Below are 26,769 nucleotides of genomic sequence, written 5' to 3'. Positions count from 1 at the left end.
GGGTTATACTAAATCTTACCCATGTTTTCATGTGGGCTCATCTTATTCCCAGAGAACATCAGTGTCTAACAATGGAAAAACAGGTGCTACATCTTAAGATGGGATTGCCCCATACGATTCAGCATGGCTCAGTCCCCAGGTATCTTAAAGGTAATTTTACTGCAGTAAAGCAGTACTGACTTGGTACCATCCCATTTCAAGAGTTTTACTGGTCAGGACACTTTCTATATACAGCTGTGGTTGAGTGGAATGAGTTCCTGGCTGCTGTAAACAGTTTCTACCTTGCATAGGTTTAAAAAATCCCAGCCTGTAATGTTTGTTTTCTTGTGTGGACATATACTGTATATATATGTAACTATTTTATTCTTGTTGTGATTGAGGGCATATCCTTTATTGCATTTATATCCTCATAGTTTGAGGTATGTGTATCTGCTTGGTGTGGCAAATCAAATATAGTGAAAGGAATGGTGCATCCTCTATTCAAAAATAGGTCTTTTCCTCATATAAAATGGCAAAGGTTAACTTTTCCTTGTTTTACTTTCCTTACTAAGATTTGTGGTTCCCACCAGAATCTTAAAACATGTAAGACACACACACACACACAGTCTCACACACACACACACACACACACACACACACACATAATAACTTTAGGCTATGTAGGTTGGAATTGTGTTGGTTTCAGATCATGCATATAATCAAACTGCATTAAGACTCACGATTTTTGACTCACGATTTTGACTTTGTCTTTAATTATATTTTGCTCTTGCGCATCCCTCGATGCGATGCTGTAGGATGTCCATGATAAAGGTTGCATGACGTCAAGGACCAGTCAAGTAACTATAACGCACCGCATCTATCGTTCTTTTCACTACGGTTTGCAACTGCAAGGATTTTAGCTTTTTGGGGGCTAAAGGTAAGATTTCAACACTTTTAACACATTTCGGGTCACGATCTCTTTAAGCAGATGTCCCAGTTTCTACTTTATTTTAATGACAGATTGCCTAGGCGATTAATCAATTTAGTCTACCTTGTATTAAGGCATTGCCTTGACTGAAATCTACACACACCATATAAAATGAGAATAGCTACTCGCAATATTTTTTTACGTTGCAGATTGTCACTGTTGTTCATAACGTTTGTTCTTTTCCCACCAGAGGGAAAATTCGCTCGATTTGTGGACTTTAAACATGGGACGATTTGACACCATAAGAGAATTTAATTTACTGTCATGGATGAGAGAGGAAAGACAATCGAGGAAGTTGATCTTGGTCATCGTTTTCATCGCCTTGCTGTTGGATAATATGCTTCTAACGGTTGTCGGTAGGTGCAACTTTAATATTTATCGTAACACCTGTTAGCCAATGTGCGGCTCCAGTGGTGTCCAACCTGTTGGTTTCACTCATTGAAACGAAACTCGCACGAAGAAGAGAATTTCTGCAAGCTTAAATAATCAAGAAACCATTTGGACATCTGACAGATACCATTGCACTGTTTTGTTATTTTAAGAAGGGTTTATTGTCTTTTGTTTCGATTAGTGAAATTTACTAGCCTATAACATATTTAGACTACGTTATTCATTTTAAAGCCCTGGGTATTGCTTTATAAATAAGTTATGTAGGCAGTCTTAATCCTATTATTTCCTCCTGATAATAAAGCTTTGCTTGACGTTTTGAAATTATACTTCATGTTTTACATTTGGGAAGTCGTGAGCGTTAAATAATACTATGACATTAGTTGTTAATCTGTTATCTTTTTAGTTGCATACCATATGTTATATATGTAGTTAGCATAATGTCCCACCACAAATAAAATAAATAAGGAATACGTTTCTAATAAAATGTCACATTGACGTCGGTGTTTGATTTTCACATTGGATTTAGCTCTGACAGGATGTTAGTTAGAATATAGTGAACACCCCCCAACTTGCACATTGATCTAAGGTACTTTTTTGTGGCACCAAGCTGTCCATCACCGTCTAGGTTCAAGCCTTAACTGTGCAACCAGCATTGCCCAGAGAGAGGAAATCAGTAGAGATTTTCTCCTGACTCCCTCTGGCTGCTCAAGTACTTGCAATAAGCTATGGTTGTCAGGTGACTGAGAATGCCCTTACACCACATGACTTCAAGGTTGCAACAGCAGTGTGGAAAAAGACAAAATAATTTGATAGGGATGCCTAGGTGGAAGGTCGATTTATTCCTTAACCCTTGTTAATCCATTGGGAGTCAATGAGATGAGACCGGACTGTACAGTTGTATACAATGAGAAGTAACATGAGGAAATGGGGGTAAAAGAAGAAAAATAATAGACTGGATAGTATGTTTCACCATGAAATTTCTAATGGATTCCAGTTCACATCTCTCTTTTCTGATCTTTTATTCCTGGTAGTCCCCATCATCCCAAGCTACCTGTACACAGTGGATGATGCAGCAGCCAACATGGCCAAGAATCACACCGTTGGCTCCCCGCACAGCCCTTCTGCCACCTTCCAGACCATCGTGTCCCTCTATGACAACTCTGTCCGGGTAACCAGCGGGGGGCCAATGGACTCCACACACATGCCCCCAGGTCAGACGCAGGCGACCTCTCCCTCTACTTCGGGTGTCACACCACACAATTCCACACAGCCCGACTGCCCTAAAGCAGACGACCAACTGCTCAATGAGAATGTGAAGGTTGGGCTACTGTTTGCCTCCAAGGCCACCGTGCAGCTCATTACCAACCCCTTTATTGGGCCTCTGACTAACAGGTGGGTGAAAGACAGTCAGTCACCATCACATTTATCCATATTCAAACAGCAGTGCTTTGTTCAACTCATTCTTGTTCAAACTCATTATTTTATAAATATCAAATTGTTTATCATGGTTATAAAGTTGGTTGTTTCATACAGTGGACTTGATTGGATTAATAATTAGGCTAAAGCAAGTTGTTTTGAATGAGGTAAGAAAAGAAATGACAGCAAGTAAGCTGGGCCAGTGTGACTATATTCAGTTTAATAAGTAACCCTAAGTATGCAGTGGATGTCTACAGTTCAGTTCACAGTGGCTTCCTGTTAGCCCCGAGCTAAATGGAGGTTCAGCTTGGATACTCAGTTATTATTGAATAACATATGTTTTTATCTAGGATGAATAACAGTATTAAAACTGAGATAGACCAGTAACAGACCTTTTTCAATTGACACAGAGGAAAATATGATAGCATTTGTATTGCTATTTTGAGACCAAATGTCATGTCAGTTAGATCTAATCCACTCTGCTCCTTTTTAGCTGAATTCCTGTTTAGTGGTTTCTGTTTTATTAATGTGTGCATGCATGCATTCAGTATGTACCCCAGCTCATATTGCTTTACAGCATCACACTTATATTATTACAAAATACATTTGTATGTGCTGAAGTGGCAATTCATTTTTTTTGTAGACATGTGTGTTAGCACATGTATTCTGAAAGATTAGGGTGTAAGACACCCAGTGAACCCAAGGGTAAAGTGAGGATTCATTCAAACTGTGCTGTAGCAGTGCTCACTGCTCAGTATTGGAAAATGTATGAAGGCTAGTATTTACCATCTCAGCTGGGCACCACACTGTGCAGTAATTGAAGCAAACAATAGAATCCTATTAGTTTCCCCTGGACACCTTCCGCTTGAGAAAGGACACAAGACAACAAAAGGCAAATCATGCATGTCAGGTACATGAAACAAGGTTCTCAGTACATGCTCAAGTTTTAAAACTGACAAGGACTGACATTAAAGGGGCAATATGTAGTGCAAACAATAACATAGCATATCCTCAGCCACCTCTTGGTAGGGGGAAAACAGGGACAGACCATCCATGAAAACAACTGTTTTTTAACCATATAATTCGGTTATTGTCAATCCATGTTTTTTCAGAGGCATAGCACAGATTTGGCCAATCAAAAATAATACAATCTTAGGAAAATGATCCTGCAGAAAGATGATTGAGTAAATAAAAAATGTGTTTTGATAGGATAAACTTGTATTTGCACTATGTTGTGAGACCAATATCTGTCTCGTGTTAAAGCTATGTAAAATGATGGCTGTCGGTGTGTTTATCTTAAATCTGAGCCAATTTGTTTGTATAGTTGAATGTTGCAGATTTAAGACCATGGATAATTTATTTTGTCTTGTGCCTTAATATTTAAATTACCAAGAGAGAGGAAACAGCCCTTTTCACCAAAATGGTCAGTGACACACAACACTATATACTGTAAGTAATGTATTAGCTATTTAGTTATTAAAACAGAAATAAATTACTAATTAAAATGGAAGTTAATAGGTATGTCTGCTTCTTGGAAAGTAGTAACTAACGTAGTAACTGATTAGTTATAGTACTGTTTGTATTTCTTCAGAATTATACACCATAACATAGTGTGACCTCCCCTAATGTTAACAATGTATGCAAAGTCTATATACCAACATCAAATTACAGGAATCCTCGATACACACTAAGACATCAAACATTTTAGTTTCTATTGAAGTGTATGCTTTAAATTTACAAATGTTTCCTACCTGATGGCACTCAATGCTCGTCATCTAAATATGCAAAGGAATAGTCTTCTATTCACTGTTTTTGCATATTATATGCCCGCTGACTGTCTAGCTTTCATTTTGGTGATCACAAGCAAGCTGGACAAGTCAAGAAACTTAGTTGCATTATAATTTCTATATTATTGATTTGTTTTATGGAGGGTCATATGTTTGACTTCCCTGCTCCACATCATGTACATGCAGCTACAAGTTAGTTCAACTGTCTCTGAGTTAAAGCTTGTCCTGAACGATTGAAGTCAAGCATTCACGATGGTAGACCAGGATTATTCCAATTCTGTATCAAAACGGTCTGGTGACACAAGTCCCGGACTGATATTGTCATTATTCAGTGTAGTAACACAGCCCCAGATTGCAACCCACACAATCCCAAAGTATTCAACTGTTCACATCCCTCTTGTTTGTAGAGGGAAAAATGGGCTGTAGTTTAACAGCCCTTCCACAAAATGCATTTTCAGAAATGTAACAATGGTGTGATATGATACTGGGAGGCAACTCCAGAATAACTGAGTGTTGGAGTTTTAGATGCTTCACTCATCTTACCTTGGACCAGTGATTAAAATATTATTCCTCAAATAACAGTACATAGGTAGAGAGAATTATATTCTCTCTACCTATGTGGTTTTATTGACAGCAGGAATCCGAGAAACACAGGGGATTTGGCCGTACGTGTGCATTGAGCTGGGAGCATTACCCTTTCACCACACTCCACACTGCACTGTTCCCATTTGAGGGATAATATTACAGATACTTATCACAGATAGGTAGCCATTACTATGTTACTTGTCCAAATAGGTTTGTCCGCAACGTTGTACAGCATTACCCTCAACACTGTTTGACATCAGAGAGATTTAAAACCAAGATAAAACTTTGCCCACTTAACATGCTTAACCTTTTTATTTTCATCTGCAGTAACAAAGCCTGTGCCTTCATTTTGGTCAACTGACCCACAACTAAATGCATGCTTTCATGTTTTTTGAATACTACCGACAACTACCAGAACAATAACACTCTCCCTACAATCAAACATGGGAAAGTTTGATAATGCTGTCGGGTTGCTTTGCAGCATCTGTGACAGGGGGGGCTTCAATGTACTGAAGACATCAGTTATCAATGTGTTTTGGAGTGGAATGTTCAACCCAGTGTCCAAAAACTGTATCCTTTAACGGCTGCAGGTTTTCCAGTAGGATAAGTCCAAACACAAATCAAGAGTATTCTTGAATGGTTGTCAGAAAAAAAAGAAGGAAAAGTCCAGGTCTGCAAAAGAGCTCAAAACAACAGCAGAGTGGAACAATGTGCTGCTGAAAAGTTGGCCAAATCGGCAGTGAAACAGTTAACAAGAAGCACTTTTTGACAGTTATATCAGCCAAAGGCTGTGCAACCAAGTTTTAGGATGCCAATAATTCTGTCCATACAATTTGTCTTTACAGTCTAAATGACACCTATGTTAACAAAAATGACATCGGTTCTGCAATGTTGAAAATCCAGCAACACATTGTGAAGACTAAACATTCTTCCATTTTAAGTTTTTTAATTAGACAATAGATGGTGCAGCTGCCTGAGGTCCCTTTTCATAGCTGGCCACCACAGTCTAGCTCTCAACCTTGGTTGTGCTGCCAGCTGTAGAGTGTCTGAGAAGCCCCATTGACAAATTGATCAGCATCGCCTGGTAAGGGGAGAGGCCTAGTCAGTAGGAATTTCTTGGTTTCGTCACTCGAGTGACTCCCTCAGGACGCCTGGGCACCTACAAAACTAAGGTGGTGAGGTAAGGTGCACAATGTGAGCCACGTGACATCCTAGTGGAAAGAGGAGTGAGGAAAGGCTTGGTGCAGATGACCAGGAGGGAGGCTTGCGTCAATTCTACCGAACCTGTTGGGAGCTGCCATAATTGGATAACAAAAAATCTGGGAAAAATATATAAAAAGCGTAAAAGAGGGGAGACAATAAGCAAGATACGTTATTATAAGTTTCACAATGGTTATTGGGCTATGTTTTAACAGGTGACGGAAAACTCAAAACAGGTATACGGTAGATAATACTATAAACTTTAAAATACTATGTGTACATAACCAGAGAAGGGATGTTTCTCTGAACCATAGACTCAAGCAAGCCTGTTTCTATCCCCAGTCAGAGACAGCCAGCCTGATCTCACATGATAAAAGATGGGCCTGAGCGGTTTGGTAACCACTGCGTTTGCTTCATTCAAAAACTCAGGAATTTAGCTGTTACATACTAGTTCAGCACCCATATTAACAACTCTAGTTTACTTTCATGTGAAGTCAACAACCTTTAGCCTGGCTAGTGTTCTAGCCATATCATCAAGCTACAGTGTTTTGAGAGAATGGTTTTGCTGTAAACTTGTATGTTCCATGCTCCCTCCTACCCGTCAACACTGAATGTCCACATGGTCAACACTGAATGTCCACATGGTTAACACTGAATGTCCACATGGTCAACACTGAATGTCCACATGGTCAACACTGAATGTCCACATGGACAACACTGAATGTCCACATGGTTAACACTGAATGTCCACATGGTCAACACTGAATGTCCACATGGACAACACTGAATGTCCACATGGTTAACACTGAATGTCCACATGGTTAACACTGAATGTCCACATGGTCAACACTGAATGTCCACATGGTTAACACTGAATGTCCACATGGTCAGCACTGAATGTCCACATGGTCAACACTGAATGTCCACATGGTCAGCACTGAATGTCCACATGGTCAACACTGAATGTCCACATGGTCAACACTGAATGTCCACATGGTTAACACTGAATGTCCACATGGTCAACACTGAATGTCCACATGGTCAACACTGAATGTCCAGTCACATCCAGTGGTGGGTGTAAATCCAAAAAGTGCTGCTGGTTTACTTATGCTACTGCTTGTCATGCAGTTAGTTCTGTCTGGTTTTATATAATATTGTTTTACAGTGTACAATATTGAGTACATCTCTATATGTTTACAGAATTGGATACCAGATCCCCATGTTTGCCGGGTTCTGTATTATGTTCCTGTCAACCATCAGTAAGTATTATCCACATCTGTAATAAGATATCACAGCAAGTTTAAATTGTTTTCTCATTATTTTTGTTTTCTTTTGTCTTTTTGTCTGAAATGTTATTGTTATTGTCGTTGTTGTCAAGTGTTCGCCTTCTCATCGAGCTACACTCTGCTGTTTCTGGCCAGATCCCTGCAGGGTGTGGGCTCCTCCTGCTCTTCTGTGGCTGGTAAGATCCTTGGCATTAGACCAGAAGTTTACAAATGCTTTCAGTATTAGCTTTACTTTGAGACAGCTACAGAAGCACAAAAGGACTATAGTTATTATTTTTCTCAAACAGCCTGTGCTAGCTTTTTGCATAGGCCAACCTGGAAGAATTTGCGATGGTGCTGTGGCCGAGATAATTATAGCCAGTAATAAATGAACTAATCATCCTGTTAGGCACATTAAATGGTATCCATTCCCTTTTGCCACCATCCAGTGATGTTTAAAATGCATATCATCTTGACCACAAGAGGGTGATTTTTTTAACCATCTGCTTGGTTAAATTTTAAACCACATGTTTCAAAGTGGAGGTGTGCCAATATGTTTGACTAGGCTACTGATGTCACACAGAATTCTAACTGTTTGTGTATTTGCTCATCTAGTTAGTATCCTTCATTTTACTTTGATGGAAAAAGTAGGAGGATTACTTCACTGTACACACACATTTAAAAAATAAATAAAGGAAGTGACTCTTGTGTTGACAAACTGGAGTCAATAATCACTGCGGCTAGGCTAGGTTGGTTTTTGACCAATGTGATCTATTTTATTTGACTTACAATATTGTCGCTATAAGTTTGAATCCTTAGTTTGAATTCTGTTTGGAGGCCATAATATTTGTATGGAGCCACCACTGTGGGTCATCAAGTGAAGTGGAGACTACAAGCTCTAACAAAAGCCTGAAAAGATTAGTCAACTTGCCAGTAACTGTAACATGGCTGAAATCTTTAAGCTTAGCAAGTGTCACTACAGTGTGAAAACGACACAATGGTTACATAATTATTCATCTGAAATGTCCTTCCAGCTGCAAAGTCCCACATGGCAAACCAATCCTTGTTTTAGAAGACAAAATTAGGGTGACAAACACTTCTATTATTTGAAAACAAAGAGAGCAGGTTTCCCAAAAGCACTGCTCTCTGTGTATATGTTAGAGGCAGGGTGAGCTTTATGTTAAACAAGGTGAGCTAACTCTTTGAGGACAGCATATTTTTTGGAGGAGCTTGACAATTTCAATTGGGTGAATAAGTGACCATGGTGCATCTTTAAGATTGTTAAGCTCAGAAGCCTAAAAAATACCTCGTTTTAATTTAATTTGAATAATTAAAGAAGTAATTTAATGAATGCGGTTTCCTTCTCAACACAATACCACAATTAATTTAAAATGATCATCCTGCATGTCAATTAGGTCAATTTACAATGTAAGCTAATTATCCTGACACATTTCTACAGGGACTGTAGTTAATTCAATCAGAACATGCCAGTCAACCCGAGGTAAGGATGCTTTAGGGAAAAAGTGTTTGATCATATCAATAATTGCAAAGGTTTGATAAGGATTCTGGTCTTGGATAGAATTATATAATTAGCAAATCTTTCCTGGTCGGCCTATGAGCCATACAGTTTTTCAAGAAAGTTCAGTGTGCTATATGGAACCTATACGTATATTAACCTGTCTGATCTAGCCAGACATATACAGTCAGATCCTATATGATTGACATCCCTGAAAAATATGAATAAAAAATTATAATAAAATAAACAATACAAATACACAGGTATAGTACATGTTTAAAAAGGGATTATCTACATAGGTGTACAGTGTTATGGCAATTCCATCGATCAAACATTTATAGGAGTAAGTACATAGACAAAATTCTCTTGGCACAATTAATAGTTTATTTGCAAATAGAGCCACACGTCAAACGCTTACAGAATAATCATCTGAGGAGTCTCTGATGCATGAACAGAGATGCTGCCCAGCTGTCCTATGTCAATAAAACACATTCCCTTTGTTCTATTACTACCTAGTCTTCACACAAGGGGCAAGCTGTCCACCCCCACATGGGTAACCTCTTGAACTCTAAAGAGGTATTACATAATCTGGACAAAAAATAGATAGACTCTGATGAGTTATACAGATGCGCAGATTAATGAGTAACCTTATAATCTAACGATACCAGTCAATGATGCCCCCTAGGCAAATACCAGATCCCCCACTCCTACATTCCTAAGGAACAAAGGACTGATACCCTTCTTGGTTTAAGCAGAGGAACATGGTCAGAGTACCTAATAATCCTCCGATATTATACAGACGTGTGTCACAATCAAAGTAAAGAGTTACATACCAGGCAATAGAAAGACAGACATTTCTCAAATGTACCTTAGTTCAAAATGTCCATTACAACAGTGGCCCATTATCAGCAATCATCAGTCCTGTGTTCCAATGGCACTTTGTATTTGTTAATCCAAGTTTATAATTTTTTAAGCCGTTTGTGGGTTTGATTACAGGTTCAAAATGGCCAGAAACAAAGAACTTTCTTCTGAAACTCATCAGTCAATTCTTGTTCTGAGAAATGAAGGCTATTTCATGCAAAAAATTTACCAAGGGACTGAAGATCTCGTACAATGATGTATAGTATTCCCTTAACACAACAGCTCAAACTGTCTCTAACCAGAAAAGAAAGAGGAGTGGGAGGCCCCGGTGAACAACTGAGAAAGAGGACAAATACATTAGAGTGTCTAGTTTGAGAAACAGACTTACAGGTCCTCAACTGATAGCTTCATTAAATAGCATCCACAAAACAAAAGTCTCAATGTCAACAGTGAAGTGGCGACTACAGATATGTACAGACCATGTTGCTAAATAGTCATATGTTTTCTGACAATAAGCCACAAAGAAATATACTGTATTTGCTCAATATATGGGCAACCATCAGTCAGCAATGTGACCCTGCCAGAAGAATTCACCAAATTTATTTTGGTACTGTCAAACAGTGGCTTACTTTTGAAGTCAGGTCCAGGAATGGTTACTAAAACATTATACTAGTGTTCAGGTGGTCCTTCAAACTGTACATTTGGTAGATAAAAATAAGATTTAAGACCCCAGTAAGACATCACAGTAAAATATAAGGTTATATTTGCAAAAGGAAATTGTACAAATGTTACATACTGCCTTGCCTTACCTTACTGGTAAAGATTCAGTTATGTTAAATCTGAATCAAGTGAATTCAGTTTTTTTAATCAAATATACAAAAGGTATCTGTTAGTAGAAGTATCTTTGTGTCATGTCAATTAAATTGTTCATTCAGGTTCTCCAATTAAGGAAAAGGAAATTGTTTAATTAATAAGTTACGTAACCATTTGCTAGTCATGATGACTCCAAGTCAGAACATTTTCGCAGATTTCCCTATTTATGGTAGTTTGGCCTAGCCGTTATTAGAGCATCCGAGTGGAGAATAAAATGGAAGGTTAACAAGAATGGAAGAGGCTACTTTTGTCAGTGACATCCACTGTTTGCATAGGAAATAAGGTAGCATCTCAGCTGGTAGCTTGCTAGGTCATAGAGCTTCAAAAAACCTATAGGGCCACATTTGGTGACTTCCGGGAATGCTTGCAAAGCAAACTCGACAGACCTTACCCTGGTTTCAAAATTTTCTCAAAATATAAAAGGAAAACTTAGATTTGAGCCAATGTCTTAAATAGCTCAAACAAATTACAACCATGGGAAAGTGACAAACGGTCAAAATACATTTTTTGTCATTACAAAAACTGAAAGAGTGCCTTTGTTTTGACAGCCTGTGCATGCACAGTTCAACATGATAATACCATTTGACCTAAATGATGTGTATCTGCACGTCACTGTGCAAGCAAATGTTGACATGACATAGCTTATATTCGGGATCATTGATTTCTTTTGGAGAGGCAATTTATTGCTTCATACTAAACCATATTTGGCTAGATGCACAGACAAAATGCACACAACACTAATCATTGCTCCTTCCAAGCTTGCTAACTAGTCACTGTGGTTATTATTGACATAAATAAATCACAATGAATTTGTTTCCATGAAGCAGCTGCCGCTGTTTGCTGCTGAGAGGTAATGCAGAAAGGAAAAGAAATGACGGTAATTTAAAATGATAGGATGTGAATTGGATTGAGGTAGTGAAATATGTATTCCAAAAACATGTTGCAGTTTTTGAATAATGCATCTTGTCCATTCATTAGTCTACTTAGTTTCATATTTGTAACAAAGTTTGCCCACTAATTTTAACCTCACTAATCACAAATGAAACAGGCCCAAATACAGAAAATGCAGGGTATATTATGACTCCTTATGCTATTAAGTATATAACTCAACACCCCTGTTTTGCCACCTGTTTTAATGGCGAATGTCTCTAGGGCAGCAAACTCTAGAGTAGCCAAAATATAAAATGACATTTTATCACACAGCAAAAAGCAATTAGGCTAATACAACGCAGAATCACTTTGAAAAAAGAGAGAAAATTAATTACACAGCAGCAGCTTAATAAGCCATTAGTTTCCATCGTGCTCCAGGGCATTTAGAAAAAAACTAAAGGGGATTTTACAAACGCTCCAGGGGCACCCCCTCAGCACACCTACTTTATTATTTATTTTATAGTAGGATTCTTTTCAACAAATATTCATCAAAGTACATGTGACAGTCCTGTATGTGACTGTATGTTTTGCAGAAACAAATGTACCAGTGTGTGTCAAATGTACAACTCCATGTCCTGTGATTCAGACAGTAGCTTCATGTACATTGATTCGGACCGTAGCTTCATGTATATTGATTTGGACCGTAGCTTCATTTCCAGTGATTCGGACCGTAGCTTCTTGTCCACTGATTCGGACCTTAGCTTCATGTCCAGTGATTCCGACCGTAGCTCCTGTGATTCTTGTAGGGATGGGGATGCTGGCCAGTGTCTACACAGACGATGAAGAAAGGGGAAATGCCATCGGGATCGCCCTGGGTGGCCTTGCCATGGGGGTGCTTGGTATGTACACAATTCATGAGACAGTTTGAGTGCATTGTACACTACAATAACACGCCATGGTTTGGCAAAAATCATTGACCATTGTCACTTTCCTGCAGTGGGCCCACCATTCGGCAGTGTCATGTATGAGTTTGTTGGGAAGACTGCCCCTTTCCTAATTCTGGCTGTTCTGGCTGTGTTGGATGGAGGTAATGCGCCTATGTTTTTTTTCTATCAGGAAGCTAACGTAACATCTAGAATCACCTGTTAGTGACACAATCTCTCCCAACAGCACTGCAATTGTTCATTCTTCAGCCATCAAAGGTCGAACCAGAGGTGAGCGTATTACCTTCAGATTTAAAAGATCTTTTTAGGTGTTGATGATGATTTGTTTTATTATTATAAATGGGTTTACATGCAACACATCACTATGATATGAATATTGGGATGGATTTTTTATGTATTTAATAAATACAGTATTTTTACTGTAGACTTAAAAGAGAACAAGCCAGAATTTAAAGGGATATTTTGGAAAGGCCCCTGAAAACATTTTGGCCTTTAGAATTTTATGTGGATATGGTTTAGAACACATTTTGGGTTAGGTTCACCCACGGCAGTATATGGCTTGCAGTATATGCATCTAGGCAGCCAAAGAAATGTCCGAGATGGAACACTGATCAGCAACCAACTGTTGCTGGGTGATGCTTCAACCCTGAATGTAAGTGGAAAGTCAAGTCTACAATGATGTTAATATATATATATATATCCCTTTAACAGAGAATTAATGTACTTTTTTTTGACCAAACTCTTCTACAGTATGAACAGATAAGCCAAGAAATGACCTTTAGTTGTTCACAGTGACAACCATGACTATGAGCAGTTAGGTGTCTTCTAGCTGGGTTTTAAACATAAATGCTGCCGCCTGGTTTAGTGGGCTGTGTTAGTCTTTGGTATGATGGGTCACCATCCTAGTTAAGGGAGGCGTGTGCCTGTGATGGAGATTCTTATCACAGCCCCAATTACTTTGATCAATGGGGCTGATGTGTCTTTGTCACCGCAGATACCAAGGAGGCAGTGACACAGACCCAATCAGAGAGCTTAGATGGTGGCTGTGATTATCAGAGCATTGGGGCTTGGATGTCTTTTAGTTGTGGATGATAGAGGGAGGTGGTTTTCGTTTGAAAAAGGTTAGATGTCAAACCTTGAATACGGGTCGTGACCATTAACCTATAGACATTCTTACAGTAACAAACAAGCGGTTGTTGTCAGCACTCCATCATTCATTAGGGAACTCATTGGCTATGTTTGCACATTTCCTAGTCATTACTGGAAGAGCAGGAACCTCCAGCATAAAAAGAAGGGGGAAAAAATCAGTGAGACATAAGCACAGATAGTGACCAATTGTGAACATATATGTAAAAGCACAGGCATTAATATTGTAATTTTTTGCTGTTAAGCATTATTTTTAGTTGTCTTTCAAGAAACTGATTGCTGTCTGTTTGGCATTGCATTTAATGTCTCTTTATTCTCTACAGAGCCAGAAAGGGTCATCACTGTGGAGTCTGATGAAAGATCCATACATACTAATTGCTGCAGGTAAGAATGTATACGTGAATCTGAATTACAAATTGTATTATTTTAAATTTTAGTCACACTAAGTATTTTTTATCCATTTAAAAAACTGGGTGTTTCAAAACATGGGCAAGGGCTCTGCTGTCTGGACTGAAAAGAGCTTTGACTGGGCTGGCTTGTAGCTATTATTATTAAACAAGTAGTCAGAGGGATTTAGTCATTTGCAATTGTGGAGAAAAAAAATTAAGGGAAAAAGTTGTCTTCCTTCTGCTGAAGTTATTTCTAAGCATGTAATTGGCTTGTTTAGGTACTTAGCTAACTTGTTGTATCCAGCTCACATTGTATTTAGCGACAAAACTAGCTCTACTTTACCGACCAGCATACTTTGCTTCCCATAATTAAGTTGTAGGCTTGCTGCCCCCCAGAATAAGAAGCAGGATGACATGGAAGGACTTGGGAAGATTTGACACCAAGTGGGCTGCTAGTCACTGCCTTAATTAAGTTATGCAAGAATGGCATGGTTTTGTCCAGGCCCTTTGATTTCTGGGATGGCTGTGGAGTGGTCAACCATGATAAAGAGGACTAAAATGTTTCATGAAAGTATATTTTATCAGTTAAATGTTTACCTTGAGCTCATTGTCTTACATCAGATGGTGTCTCTAATCCTCAACACTTGACCATAAACCGATCTGTCTTGTTTGATGTGTAACTAATTCAAATTTGAATATATAAAACATCCGCAATCCAAAAGAAGGCAGAATGTTAGTGGACGTTTCTAGATAAGGGCAAGTGTTTCTGTGATTTTCAGTGACCAAATTGTATAAATCCAATTGTATGCAGAAAGGGCTTGGTGGAAATGGAAGCAGTGGGGATGTGTTTCATTTCTGTTCACATTAATTCTGACTGTTTTGAAGAAAATAATGGGGTTCTGCAGTCAATGCCTCATAGGCAAAAGTTTTGATAGTTCAAGAGTTGTTGCAGCCAAAACCGACTCTCTCATTACCTTTTTATAGCAGGGGGACAAGCCCTTCTGCTTTAAATGATATCTCAATTAAAGAGGGGGGGGAGTGCAAACTTATGTGTGTGTTTTAGTATGTGCACTGCTAAAGTGTTGCATCTGTGTATACTTCAAAATAGTTCAGTTACCAGCTCCTTTGGATAGGGTTATGCGTTGCATTATGTGTGTACCCCCCATCAGTTACCAGCTCCTTTGGATAGGGTTATGTGTGGTATTATGTGTGTAAGTGGGAGAGGAGAGGAGGGGGGCGGCTGACGGGAACTCAGACGTATGAAGATGCAGAATAAAGGGCCCTGTGTCCACTTAATCCTAATCACACTCTCTTTTTCCAGGATCCATTTGTTTTGCCAACATGGCCATCGCCATGTTAGAGCCAGCCTTGCCAATTTGGATGATGCAGACCATGTGCCCAAGAAAATGGCAGCTAGGTATTTTGACATTGATTGACTTTTTCAAACACCATGATAACCCTGTTTTCACATTTATATTATAAAGCAGTTTTGACTTCAGCCGTTGTCACAAATTGCCTATACAGATAAAACCCTCAAAGGCCAACCAGTAACTTGAAGCACAGTGGTTTGGAGAGAAGCTTGGCGCTACGGGCGGCTGGTCCTCTTTTGCCTGTGCCAGTAAAAAACATTTTAAGGCCAACTTGTTCATTAACTTTTTCAAATGTTCACATGACCAGTGGGTCAAGCATACATACTCCTCAGGAGTAAATGTAAATGTCAGTTTAATAGTTGACCATTTAAAATAATCACAGTGGTTATACAGTGCACTGCATAAGGTCATATTCTCTGGAGAAAATATAAATGTCTGTTGGCATTTCATCATCGAGTGTTGAGACATGAGTAGCAACCTGAGCAGTTGGGCAATGGCCAGCAATACCACTTGTTGTCGGGCAACATTTCGATCAGCAACATAACCACGTGGACAGGGGCACTGTATAGGGGGGGAAAGTTAGGACAATTCCAAGGGCCCATGACTGACAGGGGCCCAAAAAAATAAGTAACATCTGCGCAGAGGGGGCCCAATTAGATTTTTTTTTTTGTCATGGGGCCCAAAATTCCTGGCGGTGCCCCTGCACGTGGATATTGAACAGGGACAACAAGGAGTTGTCAGGCCAGGAGGTCCAGAGGCAAGGTCTTAGAGCTCAGGTCATACTGGTTTTAGAGCAAACATGAGGCAGTGTACAGTAGGAGAGAACGATGGAGATATATTAAGAGAGAAATACAATAGAATAAAAGATAAATGACACCGGACAGGGCACACGGACCGTAGCCCAAGGCTTAGAAACTGGGGACTGAGACATGCAGGTCGGGTCAAGCCCATGACTACCAAAGGGACGTCAAGTGACTAGCGACTACTAAGACAAGGCAGATTCCAGCCAACAGAGTTCTCGCCCACCACACAAGCCTCAAGGGGAGCAAAACCAGGCAGAAAGATTCTGTCAGTGACTCAGCACAAGTCCAGTATATGCAAAAAGCCTTGCATGCTGGGATGCAGCCTCCCAGCGACGGCATGAAGGAGAACGAGTAAGGCAGCCTCAATAACAGAGTCAGTGGCAGAGTATCGCTGTGTAGTAGATATGGAAGCCTGCCAAGCAGAGACAACAAGGGTGCGTTGTCAGTCCTGTGCCTTGCCATTCACCTTCATACCCCTACTTCAGATTACACTCAATCAGAGGACTAATTGGAGAGATTAGTTGATTAAACATTAGTCGACTTATTGGAGAGATTAGTGTTTGAAAACACAGCGTAACACAACTAGAAAATGTCCTGACAACGCTGTGGATTATAACTGGACCAACAATCACTTCAGGCAGTGGTTAGGTGATGACTGAACAAGATCAGAAGTGCTCCGCCTGGAACCTCATGGAACCTCCTGTTGTAGTGAAACCTAGCCAATAGTGCCCCCCCCCCCCGCTATTAATAGTTATTTTGATCAGCAACATTGATAAAGGCAGATGAGAGAGGGGATGGAGGCAGATGGCAGGACGGGGCAGGATATTACAGTGTCTTTTGTGGGCGAGTAGAATGTGGGAGTGTTCATTACTGTGTCTAGGAGATGTGCCGGAGACTTACGATGGAGACTGATAACGTGTCTGCTTATCGGACCCCTCTCTCCCTCCCCTGATCTCACACACTCTCCTGTTTCCTCTCTCTTTATCTTTCCGTCTATCTCACTCTCCTTCTGTCCCTCTCACCCTGTCTATCTTTCCCCTCGGCCAGGCGTTGCTTTCGTGCCAGCCAGTATCTCCTACCTTATTGGAACCAACATCTTTGGCGTCCTCGCGCACAAAATGGGGAGGTAGTGAGGGAAATTACTCCCCTTTTTTCCATCTCCTTATCTTCTCTCGTTTCCTGTGATATTGAGTAACTCCAAATTAGATTTCTCTGGCAGGTTGAGTATTTGCTGTTTATTGAAGTTTCAGTGTGACTGACTAATATTTGTTTGTTTGTTACAGCTCAAATGTGTGTTCAGTCATATATGAATAGTTAGATTTTTACATCACATTATAACATTACTTGTGTTTCAGGGCTTTATTATTGCATATAATCAAACCAGTATTGTTTTACAAAGTTTGAAAATAGTCACTGATATTTGAAAATAGCCACTGATATGTCATAATCCTGACTACAGGAAAACAGCTTGCGTGTGTGAAAACCGCAATAACGGTCATGTCTCAGAGGTCGCGTGTTGCGATCATCAACTCTCCCGAGCCTGCCGGGTCATAACTACAGTTGACTACAACTAAATCGGGGAGGAAAGAGGAATAAAATAAACAACAGCGTAGGGAAGGGAGGGGGACATTGACTGTTGTCACTGGCAGACTCTGAACTTCTTTGTACTCTATTCCAGATGGCTGTGCTCTCTCATCGGGATGGTCCTCGTGGGAGTTAGCATCCTCTGTGTGAGTAGGAGACCCATCTTTAACAGCTGGCATTCAGCAGCTCAGCACAATGCTGACACAGCGCTACCCTTACCTACATGGTCTTGTGGCATCCGTATCGGGGGTTCGTGTAAAGACATAGATCATGTTTGAGTAATAATACTGGTAACACAATAGATGCAAGCAAGGCCTGTACCAAACAAAGAATAACATGAGAGAAGGGAGGAAGTAAGAATGCGTTCCGGAACAGTCCCTCTGTCTTAATGTCCTGCTATATCTCATTAGTCTCCCAATCAGATAGTTAAGGGGAGTTCAGTGAGAAGTCAATTCAACAGGCAGTCAACAAACAGTCAGTTCTCTGGACAAAGACAACCTTGTTTCTTATTCAGTTGTGCTGTGTGGGCGAGAGAACAAAGATCCTGCACATACAAAGATGTTTTTTTGATTACACTGTAAACATCTAATCACATTCATCTTGATTCATTCCCTCGCTACAGGTTCCGTTTGCTAAGAACATCTACGGACTGATACTTCCAAATTTTGGTGTAGGTTTTGCCATTGGTAAGATTTTTTCTTTATTGCATCGTACAGAGAAATTGCAAATGATGAAATTGTGAATCATTATTTGTACCAGGAAACGACTGATTTTCTGAACGTGTTGTTTCTTGTCAGGCATGGTGGATTCATCTATGATGCCGATCATGGGCTACTTGGTGGACCTGAGACATGTGTCTGTCTATGGCACTGTGTATGCCATTGCTGATGTGGCTTTTTGCATGGGCTTTGCTTTAGGTAAAGAACTGTCAGATGCTTGAAATACACAGCAGAAGCACCGTAGATGCTTGAAAATAGCATCGCAATAGCATAGGCCCTTATCGAGGCCTTTAAGCTTGCACATCAAGAGAACACAATCAAACATTAAGGACGTGTTTTAAAGTGGCGTAGTGAGATCACAGACTAGACAGAAGGATAGCCTCATGATAGCCCACTAACCTTCTATTCCTGGCAAAGGTCCTTCCACTGGAGGTGCCATAGCTAGGAGCATTGGCTTTCCCTGGCTCATGACCATCATTGGCATCGTGGACATCCTCTTTGCTCCCCTCTGCTATTTCCTGAGGAGTCCTCCTGGGAGGGAAGAGAAAATGGTGAGACGAGACGAGACGAGAACTTCATACCAACTCACACATAAGGGCACACATGGGTGGTTGACCTTTAAGCATAAAATAACGAACATCTTTTTTTATATCAGGTATACCTTTTATTCTGTGTGATTGCCGCAAATACATTGCTAGAAATGTCACCCCTGGATTTCATGTGTTAATAAACTACCTGCTCATCAAATGCCTCATTCCAAACTCATTGGCATGTAGTTGGTCCCCCCCCTTTGCTGCTATGACACTCTCCATTCTTTAGGGAAGGCTTTCCACTAGATGTTGGAACATTGGAGAGATTTACTTCCATTCAGCAACAAGAGCATTAGCGAGGTCAAGCACTGATGTTGGGCGATTAGGCCCAGTTAGTAGTCTGCATTCCAGGTCAGAGCTCTGTGCTGGACATTCAAGTTCTTCCACACTGAATTCGACAGGAAATGGCCTTTGCCCAGACAAAATTGGAAGCATAGAATATTTTTTGAATTTTACTATATGCTTCAGCGTTAAGATTTCTCATCACCGGAAGTCAGGAGCTTAGGCTGAACCAAGACCATCATTCCTTATCTATCAAACTTTACTTAACTCTCAAACAGAAAAAAGGAATACAAAGTCTGTGTAATGCTTCTGCATGTTTTTTCCATTAAGATGTTGAAAACCAAATACAAACATTAATTAAACTATTACGTGTAATAACATTAAGCAATAATGAATTGGTCTTTACGGAAAAAAAGTATCTCACAAAAGTGAGTACACCCCTCACATTTTATTTGATTATATCTTTTCATATATTTGATTATATCTTTTCAACACTGAAGAAATGACACTGCTATGTAAAAGAGTGTACAGCTATTATTTTCTGTTGAACTCCATGCCCAAGTGGGTTAAGGCAGTGCTGTAAAATAAGGGTGGCCACACAAAATATTGACACTTTGGGCCCAATTTGGACATTTTCACTTAGGGGTGTACTCACTTTTTTTGCCAGCGGTTTAGACATGAATGGCTGTGTGTTGAGTTATTTTGAGGGGACAGCAAATTGACACTGTTATTCAAGCTGTACACTCACTATTTTACATTGTAGCAAAGTGTCATTTCTTCAATGTTGTTACAAGAAAATATATTATCAAATATTTGCAAAGATGTGTGGGGTGTACTCACTTTGGTGAGATACTGTATATCCAGAGTGTGACATGAAAATAGGTGTCACACCAAAGAACGTTTCATGCAGTTTGTCAATATGGGGCTTTGTGGTGATTAATGTGGGGTTCAGCTACTATACCTAAATATGTTGACTTTATTTAGATTAATGATTTAAAACATTTGGATTATTTTGCCTTTTAGTCACACCTAAGGACAAAACAATGAGTACTAAGTGGGTAGATTGTGCATGTTAATGGTTTTGCTGAATCAGAATCATCACATGACAGGATGGCAGGGTATTTTGTTATACATAAAGTTCCCCTTTGGTTGATTGGACATTTTAGTTATGATGGAGATGGAGGGTGCATTGTTTATATTTCCCATGAAATTAAATTTGATTTAAGTTTCCATTTTGCCACTGGAGCTTTGATCCTTGACAAAATTTGTGGTCCGTTGTTTGGTTATTTTATCTCCATTATTTTCTTCTCAGGCCATCTTGATGGACTCCAACTGCTCGATGAAGACCCGATCGTACTCAACACAAGGGAACACAGAGTGTGAAGAGATGGAAACAGAGTACGATGAGTAATGATGGACACCAGGCATGTATGTTACCTTCCAGAGGATTTATTTTGTTGTAGTAAAACAGACGAAAAAAACGACAAAACAAATCAAGAAATCTGTTTCCATGTGAATGTCCCACGTACAGTCAGTCACTGTTCTATATGTCATTGTTATCGTACAACTGGAGCAAACCAAAGTTGTTCTCATTGCCCCGTTGTCACAAGCGTGTTGCTTGTGTTTATTTTTAGCCTACAGCCTTATCCAATGGGACGTGTCTAAACAGGGCTTTCATGGTCATAGTAAAACGTAATGAGTCATGTTTATTGGATAGTTCAGATAAGAGTGATGTTATAGATCACCAAATTCTGTTCTATGGTTCGTCAACAAGGAGTACAAACCTGTTTGTCTTAATAATTCACCTACAGGCCATTAACAGTCTTCATCAACATATCTAATACACAAGTATGAACAAGAACATTTTCCTTAAAGGGGCAAGCAGTTGAAACAATAACATCCTGCCACTGATGAAGTCCAAAGCTGAGACATTGGTCTAGAGAAATGTAGCCACTCAAATGATTAGGTATAGCTATGGATGCAAAAACTGACCATCTATAATGTTAAAATCAGTTTTCACCCTGCGTTGAATTTAGATAGGGTTTGTTTAAATTTATATTGTTTGCAATAGAAAAGTATATATTTTGGATCCTGGTGGGAAACGACAGTGGAACTGTTGCTCCAAAAGTACATGGACAATGACAACGCTTATATTGTTTGGCTCTGTATTGTACCACTTTAGTTTTTAAATGGTACAATGATGTGGGGTTAAAGTGCAGACTCCTGGCATTAATTTGAGGTTATTTGCATTCATATCGGATGAACCATTTAGATAGTAAAGTAATTTTTGTACATGCCTCAGAGATTATTGGCACCCTAGGTAAAGAAGAATGTAATTGTTGTTTATCAGCTTCATCTTACACTCATTAAATATCAGAAACATGCCAGCTATAATTATAGACAACCCTGAATTTAGTGATTTGCCAAGATAACAGCTGACTTCTCTCCTATGTTTGATGAGGTGGGAGAACACATAGGAAGGGATTAGACACCATTCCTCCATACAGAGACCATGGTCCTTGCTTGTGAACTCCTCGTCAGCTCACCCCACAGGTCATTTTAATGGGATTTAGGTCAGGGGCGTGTGATGGCCTTTGCATTCCAGCTTAATTCTCTGATCACATTTCTTAATTATTGTCATAATAATGGGAGATTTTTTTCTCAGACTATCCAACCAACTTCTTATAGCCATTGGCTGAATTGTGAAGGTCAGCAACCTTTTGTCTCATTTCATTTGTTTTCTCTGGCCTTTCCTATGTTGATGGATGACTGGGGGATTTCAGTCTCATATACCCCAGTGAAACCGGATGTCATGGATGACCACTTTAGAGTACATTATGTTCATAAGATCTTCTAGGGCTGACAATGTGGCATGCATGTTTTTGTAGAAAAATTATTCTATTTGATATTTATTTTTCTTAAAACAATTTTCACTAAATTTAAAGTTAGATTAATATGATATGTTGAGTATAAGATCAAGCTGATAAACAACAATGACATTTTTTGTTTGTATTTACCTGGTGCACCAATAATTCTGCAGGGATCTGTAATCTCCCCATTGTTTGGTTCCAGAAGTATCTGGACAATTGGATTCACAGCTGTCTCATAGTTATGTGTGTTTGTTAGCATTGTAAGTGCATGCACAAGAGAGCTGGCAATGTCTAGTGTTGATTCTAGGCTTTTGATTTGGATTATGTTGCTGGTGTCTGACAGCATGCGGACCAAAGACGTGCCAATGCAAGTCAAGCTGGTGAGCGCAGCAATGGCAAACAACCTGGTAGACCAATTAAGACCACTATAGTGGATGAACGAAGAATTCTTTGAATGATGACGAAAACAATCAGGAACCACCTCTAAGAGGTAAGCATAGATGTGTCAAAGACTACCATTTGCAGAAGAGTGAGCCAGCAGAACTTTAGATTGTACACAATAAGACACAAACAGTAAGCCCAGTATAAAGGAAGGGTTCAGTTTTCTAAAAAGTACCATAAAGACCCTTCAGAGTTCTGGAAACAAAGTCGTATGGACAGATGAGAGGGAAATAAACGTGTATCAAGGTCATGAAAAAACGTAAGTGTGAAGAAAAGAAAAGGAACTTACCACGAGCCAAAGTGTACCACCTCATTTGTTAAACAAGGTGGTGGTAGTGTTGGAGGTGTTATGGCTGGTCTTCCATATTGATGTGACTCCAAATGGCATCAGCAGGATGGATATTGAAGTATTCTCTGTTCAGGTACAATGTCTCAAACTCACTGTAGTATCATTATGAAGGAAGACAATGACCTGAAACACACTGCCATAGCTACCAGTGGGTTTTTCAGGGCCAAAAAGTGGATAGTTCTTAAAAGCTCCTGACCAAGTCAATAACCCAATCTGGATCTAACTGAGCATGACAATCACATGCTGAAGACAAGACTGAAGGCAAAAAAGCCCCCTAGGCTGCAGTACAGGCCTGGCAGTGCATCGCCAGGGAAGATACCCAGCGTCTGGGGATGGTTATGGGTCACAAACATCAGGCAGTCATTTTGCATGTGTGACCAAGTACTGTTTTATGTTAGTCTTTCCAAGTATCTTTTTTACTCTGAAATTGGAGAACTATGTGCAGAACATGTAGTGATGTTGAAATGTTTCATCCGATATGGATGAAAATACCCTCAAATAAAAGCAGTTAGTCTGCACTTAAACCCCAGAGTCATTGAATAATTTAAATCCAAAGTGCTGGAATTCAGAGCAAGAATTTCCCATTTCAATGCTTTTGGAGTTCAGTGTATTCTTCAAAAATCAATTGGTGCATGCAACTAAATTGTAAATCCAAGTATAGTTGTAACAACCGCAGACACTTTAAATAGTTACTGACAGTATCTGAACTGTGTTTTATTGATGTAAAAGCTGAAATCAAGACAAATCATGTCTGGACATTTTTTTACCTTGAGCAAGACTATGTAACCAACAATATTTAAGTGAAAAATTGATCATATCCAGGATAAAGAATATAAATAAAAAAACTTTGATATCCAATATATATCGGTATAGAAAGAAACTGACTACAGATCAGATCCAACATATCGAACAAGGTATAATTTGATGGTTTAGGCTTTGGAGAAATAGACTCAAGGCCTCAACTCATCAGAAGTCTGCATAGAGCCCCAAGAGAACAATGCTTAGTCTTTTTCGTTGTAGGGGTTGATCCATTGTATCATGGTTAGAGATGATAAAGGATTCAGATAGGGAGTATGACTAACTGATGAGCCAAAACATTATAACCATCTGCCTAATATGCTGTTCGTCCTCCACGTGCCGCCAAAACAGCGCCAACCTGCTGAGGTATGAACCCTACAAGACCCCTGACGGTGTCCTGTGGTATCTGGCACCAAGACATTAGCAACAGATCCTTCAAATCCTGTTAGTTACGAGGTGGAGCCACCGTGAATTGGACTTGTTGGTCCAGCACGTCCCACAAATGCTCAGTCGGATTGAGATCTGGGGAATCTGGAGGCCAGGGCAACACCTTGAACTCTTCATCATGTTCCTCAAACCATTTCTGAACAATGTGTGCAGTGTGAAAGAGGCCACTGCCATCAGAGAAATACCGTTGCCATGAAGGGGTGTACCTGGTCTGCAACAGTGTTTAAGTACGATGTTTAAGTGGCATGTGTCAAATTGACGTCCACATGAACGCCCGGACCCAGGGTTTCCCAGCAGTACAGAGCATCACAATCCCTCTACCGACTGTCTTCCCACAGTGCATCCTGGTTCCATCACTTCCCCAGGTAAACGGCGCACACTTACACGGACGTCCACGTGATGTCAAAGAAAGACCAGGTGACCTTCTTCCAATGGTCCAAGGTCCAGTTTTGACACTCGTGCACCATTGTAGGCTCTTTCAACGGTGGTCACAGGGGTCATCGCGGGCTCTCTGACCAGTTTGCGGCTACGCATCCCGCCATTTCGTGATTCATACCTCGCATAAACATCATTAACATGTTCTGTGACTTACGCCGCAGTAGACTTTATGTCAGTTTGGACCAGACGGAATAGCCTTTGTTCCCCATGCTCATCGATGAGCCTTGGGCGCTCAACACCTTGTCGCCGGTTTGTGGTTGGTCCTTCCTCGGACCGCTGTCAGTAGGTACTCACCACAGCTGACCGGGAGCACCCCACAAGCATTGCTGTTTCAGAGATGCTCTGACCCAGTTGCCTAGCCATAATAATTTGACCCTTGTCAAAGTTGCTCAGGTCTTTACATTTCCCCTGCATCCAACAAGTTGAATACAAGAACTGATTGTTTGCTTATCATCTAATCTACCCAGACCTTGACATGTGCCCTTGTTTGGCGATGATTAACATTATTTGCTTCACCTGTGAGTGGTCATAATGTTTTGGCTCATCAGTGGATCAAGTTACAAGCGATACAAGTTACTCAATACATTTGGAATGAGAATTTTTAAGGTGAACCATAATGTATAGTTTGCATTTTGCGTTAAAGGTGCTCTCCGGTCACATGATCTTCTGCCCCTAATGACCTGCTGTACACCTGAACCTCATTTTGATTCTGGTTGGGATTGGTCATGTTGGATTCAGACAGGTTGAGGTACATCTTAGACAAGGGGAGAACACCTTTTTTAAACAGAAGTGGGATTTTAAAAGAGCTTGGCAATATCAATGTGATGATGTGACTGGAGTGCACTTTTACAATAATTTCTTTAGTTGATTCAATTAACAAAACTTATTGAACACAGGTTTTTTAAATGAAAAAATTCCTGAATGGAAACATGTGTTGTCATGGAAAGTCATATTTGTAGTATTTCTTTATGTATACATGCATTGGAGTAAGCCATTTGAATGGGTGGAAAACAGGCTTGTATCTGAATGAATATGGAATGAATTATTTTCGGGACATCAGCACTTTTTACAGATAACTGAAGTGAAAATTATCTAATAGTCTGGACATTCAACTCCAATGACAATTCTAGGAACATTTTGTGAACTTACTGATCACTTGCCAGTGGCGTCGTTAGACCTGGATCTTTTGTGAATAGCCCCCGATCTCAAATTGAGATATATATTTTTTTGTAATAATAATAGCCCCTGATCAATTCATCCATTATTCGGATTATGATAATGTTTGTGTATAGGCCGCTAGCATTCAGAACCCTGTACTTTCTGTCCCAAGAATGTATTGTGATCTTAGCAATGCCTCTGCCACTTGCAATAAAAATGACTACAACAATACATGCCACTCATTTATATGAAAGATTAAATAAGATTTTCCAAATTGACCAGAAGTTAATATACATGGCATCATGCCCACTTCAGTCTCAGGCTTTCAGTGGCTGACTTGTCCCTGGCAACAATGTCTTTAAGGACTTTTGTGTGTATTCAGTTACCAGTATTAACCTACAACACTGTCCTGTTTGTCCTGAAGTAGAAAATAAAAAATATAGACTTATCTACTATTCTGCTTATTGTCAAGACCACTGTGATCTTACAGATAGAGCTTGGCATACAAAGCACAGCTAATACCCATCAAATAAATGTGCTGTTGTTCTGCAAAGTATGTTTATTTCCAGTCATTATTTGCTTCTCCAAGCAAACCTACAATTTTGATATCTTGCAAATTTGTGCAAATTGCTTTTATGCCCTTGTCATTGAAAATCACATCAGCACATTTTTAAGCATATGACATTTTATTTGCATAATGTGTTTGCTGAA

General features: G+C 39.8%; 1 protein-coding gene across 2 annotated transcripts; it reads left to right on the top strand.

Moving 5' to 3' along the window:
• The first annotated feature begins 822 nt into the window (after positions 1–822).
• Positions 823–24,553, top strand: slc18a2 (solute carrier family 18 member 2). Of its 2 annotated transcripts, XM_020047075.2 has the most exons (17): positions 823–916; positions 1,158–1,323; positions 2,389–2,749; positions 7,546–7,604; positions 7,724–7,807; positions 12,537–12,629; positions 12,728–12,817; positions 12,901–12,944; positions 14,144–14,204; positions 15,531–15,626; positions 17,430–17,508; positions 18,061–18,112; positions 18,589–18,652; positions 18,764–18,883; positions 19,103–19,236; positions 20,870–20,985; positions 22,771–24,553. In XM_020047075.2, the coding sequence occupies exons 2-16, from the start codon at positions 1,191–1,193 to the stop codon at positions 20,966–20,968; spliced, it is 1,569 nt and encodes a 522-aa protein (XP_019902634.1). In that variant the 5' UTR covers positions 823–916; positions 1,158–1,190; the 3' UTR covers positions 20,969–20,985; positions 22,771–24,553. The 2 variants fall into 2 exon arrangements, with proteins under 2 accessions (XP_019902634.1, XP_010890557.1); XM_010892255.3 differs by having other exon boundaries at positions 20,870–24,553.
• Positions 24,554–26,769: the final 2,216 nt, after the last annotated feature.

This window comes from Esox lucius, chromosome 6 (assembly GCF_011004845.1).
Source record: "Esox lucius isolate fEsoLuc1 chromosome 6, fEsoLuc1.pri, whole genome shotgun sequence".
In the NCBI taxonomy this organism is placed as follows: domain Eukaryota; kingdom Metazoa; phylum Chordata; class Actinopteri; order Esociformes; family Esocidae; genus Esox; species Esox lucius.
This window is presented reverse-complemented; position numbering and strand designations above follow the sequence as displayed.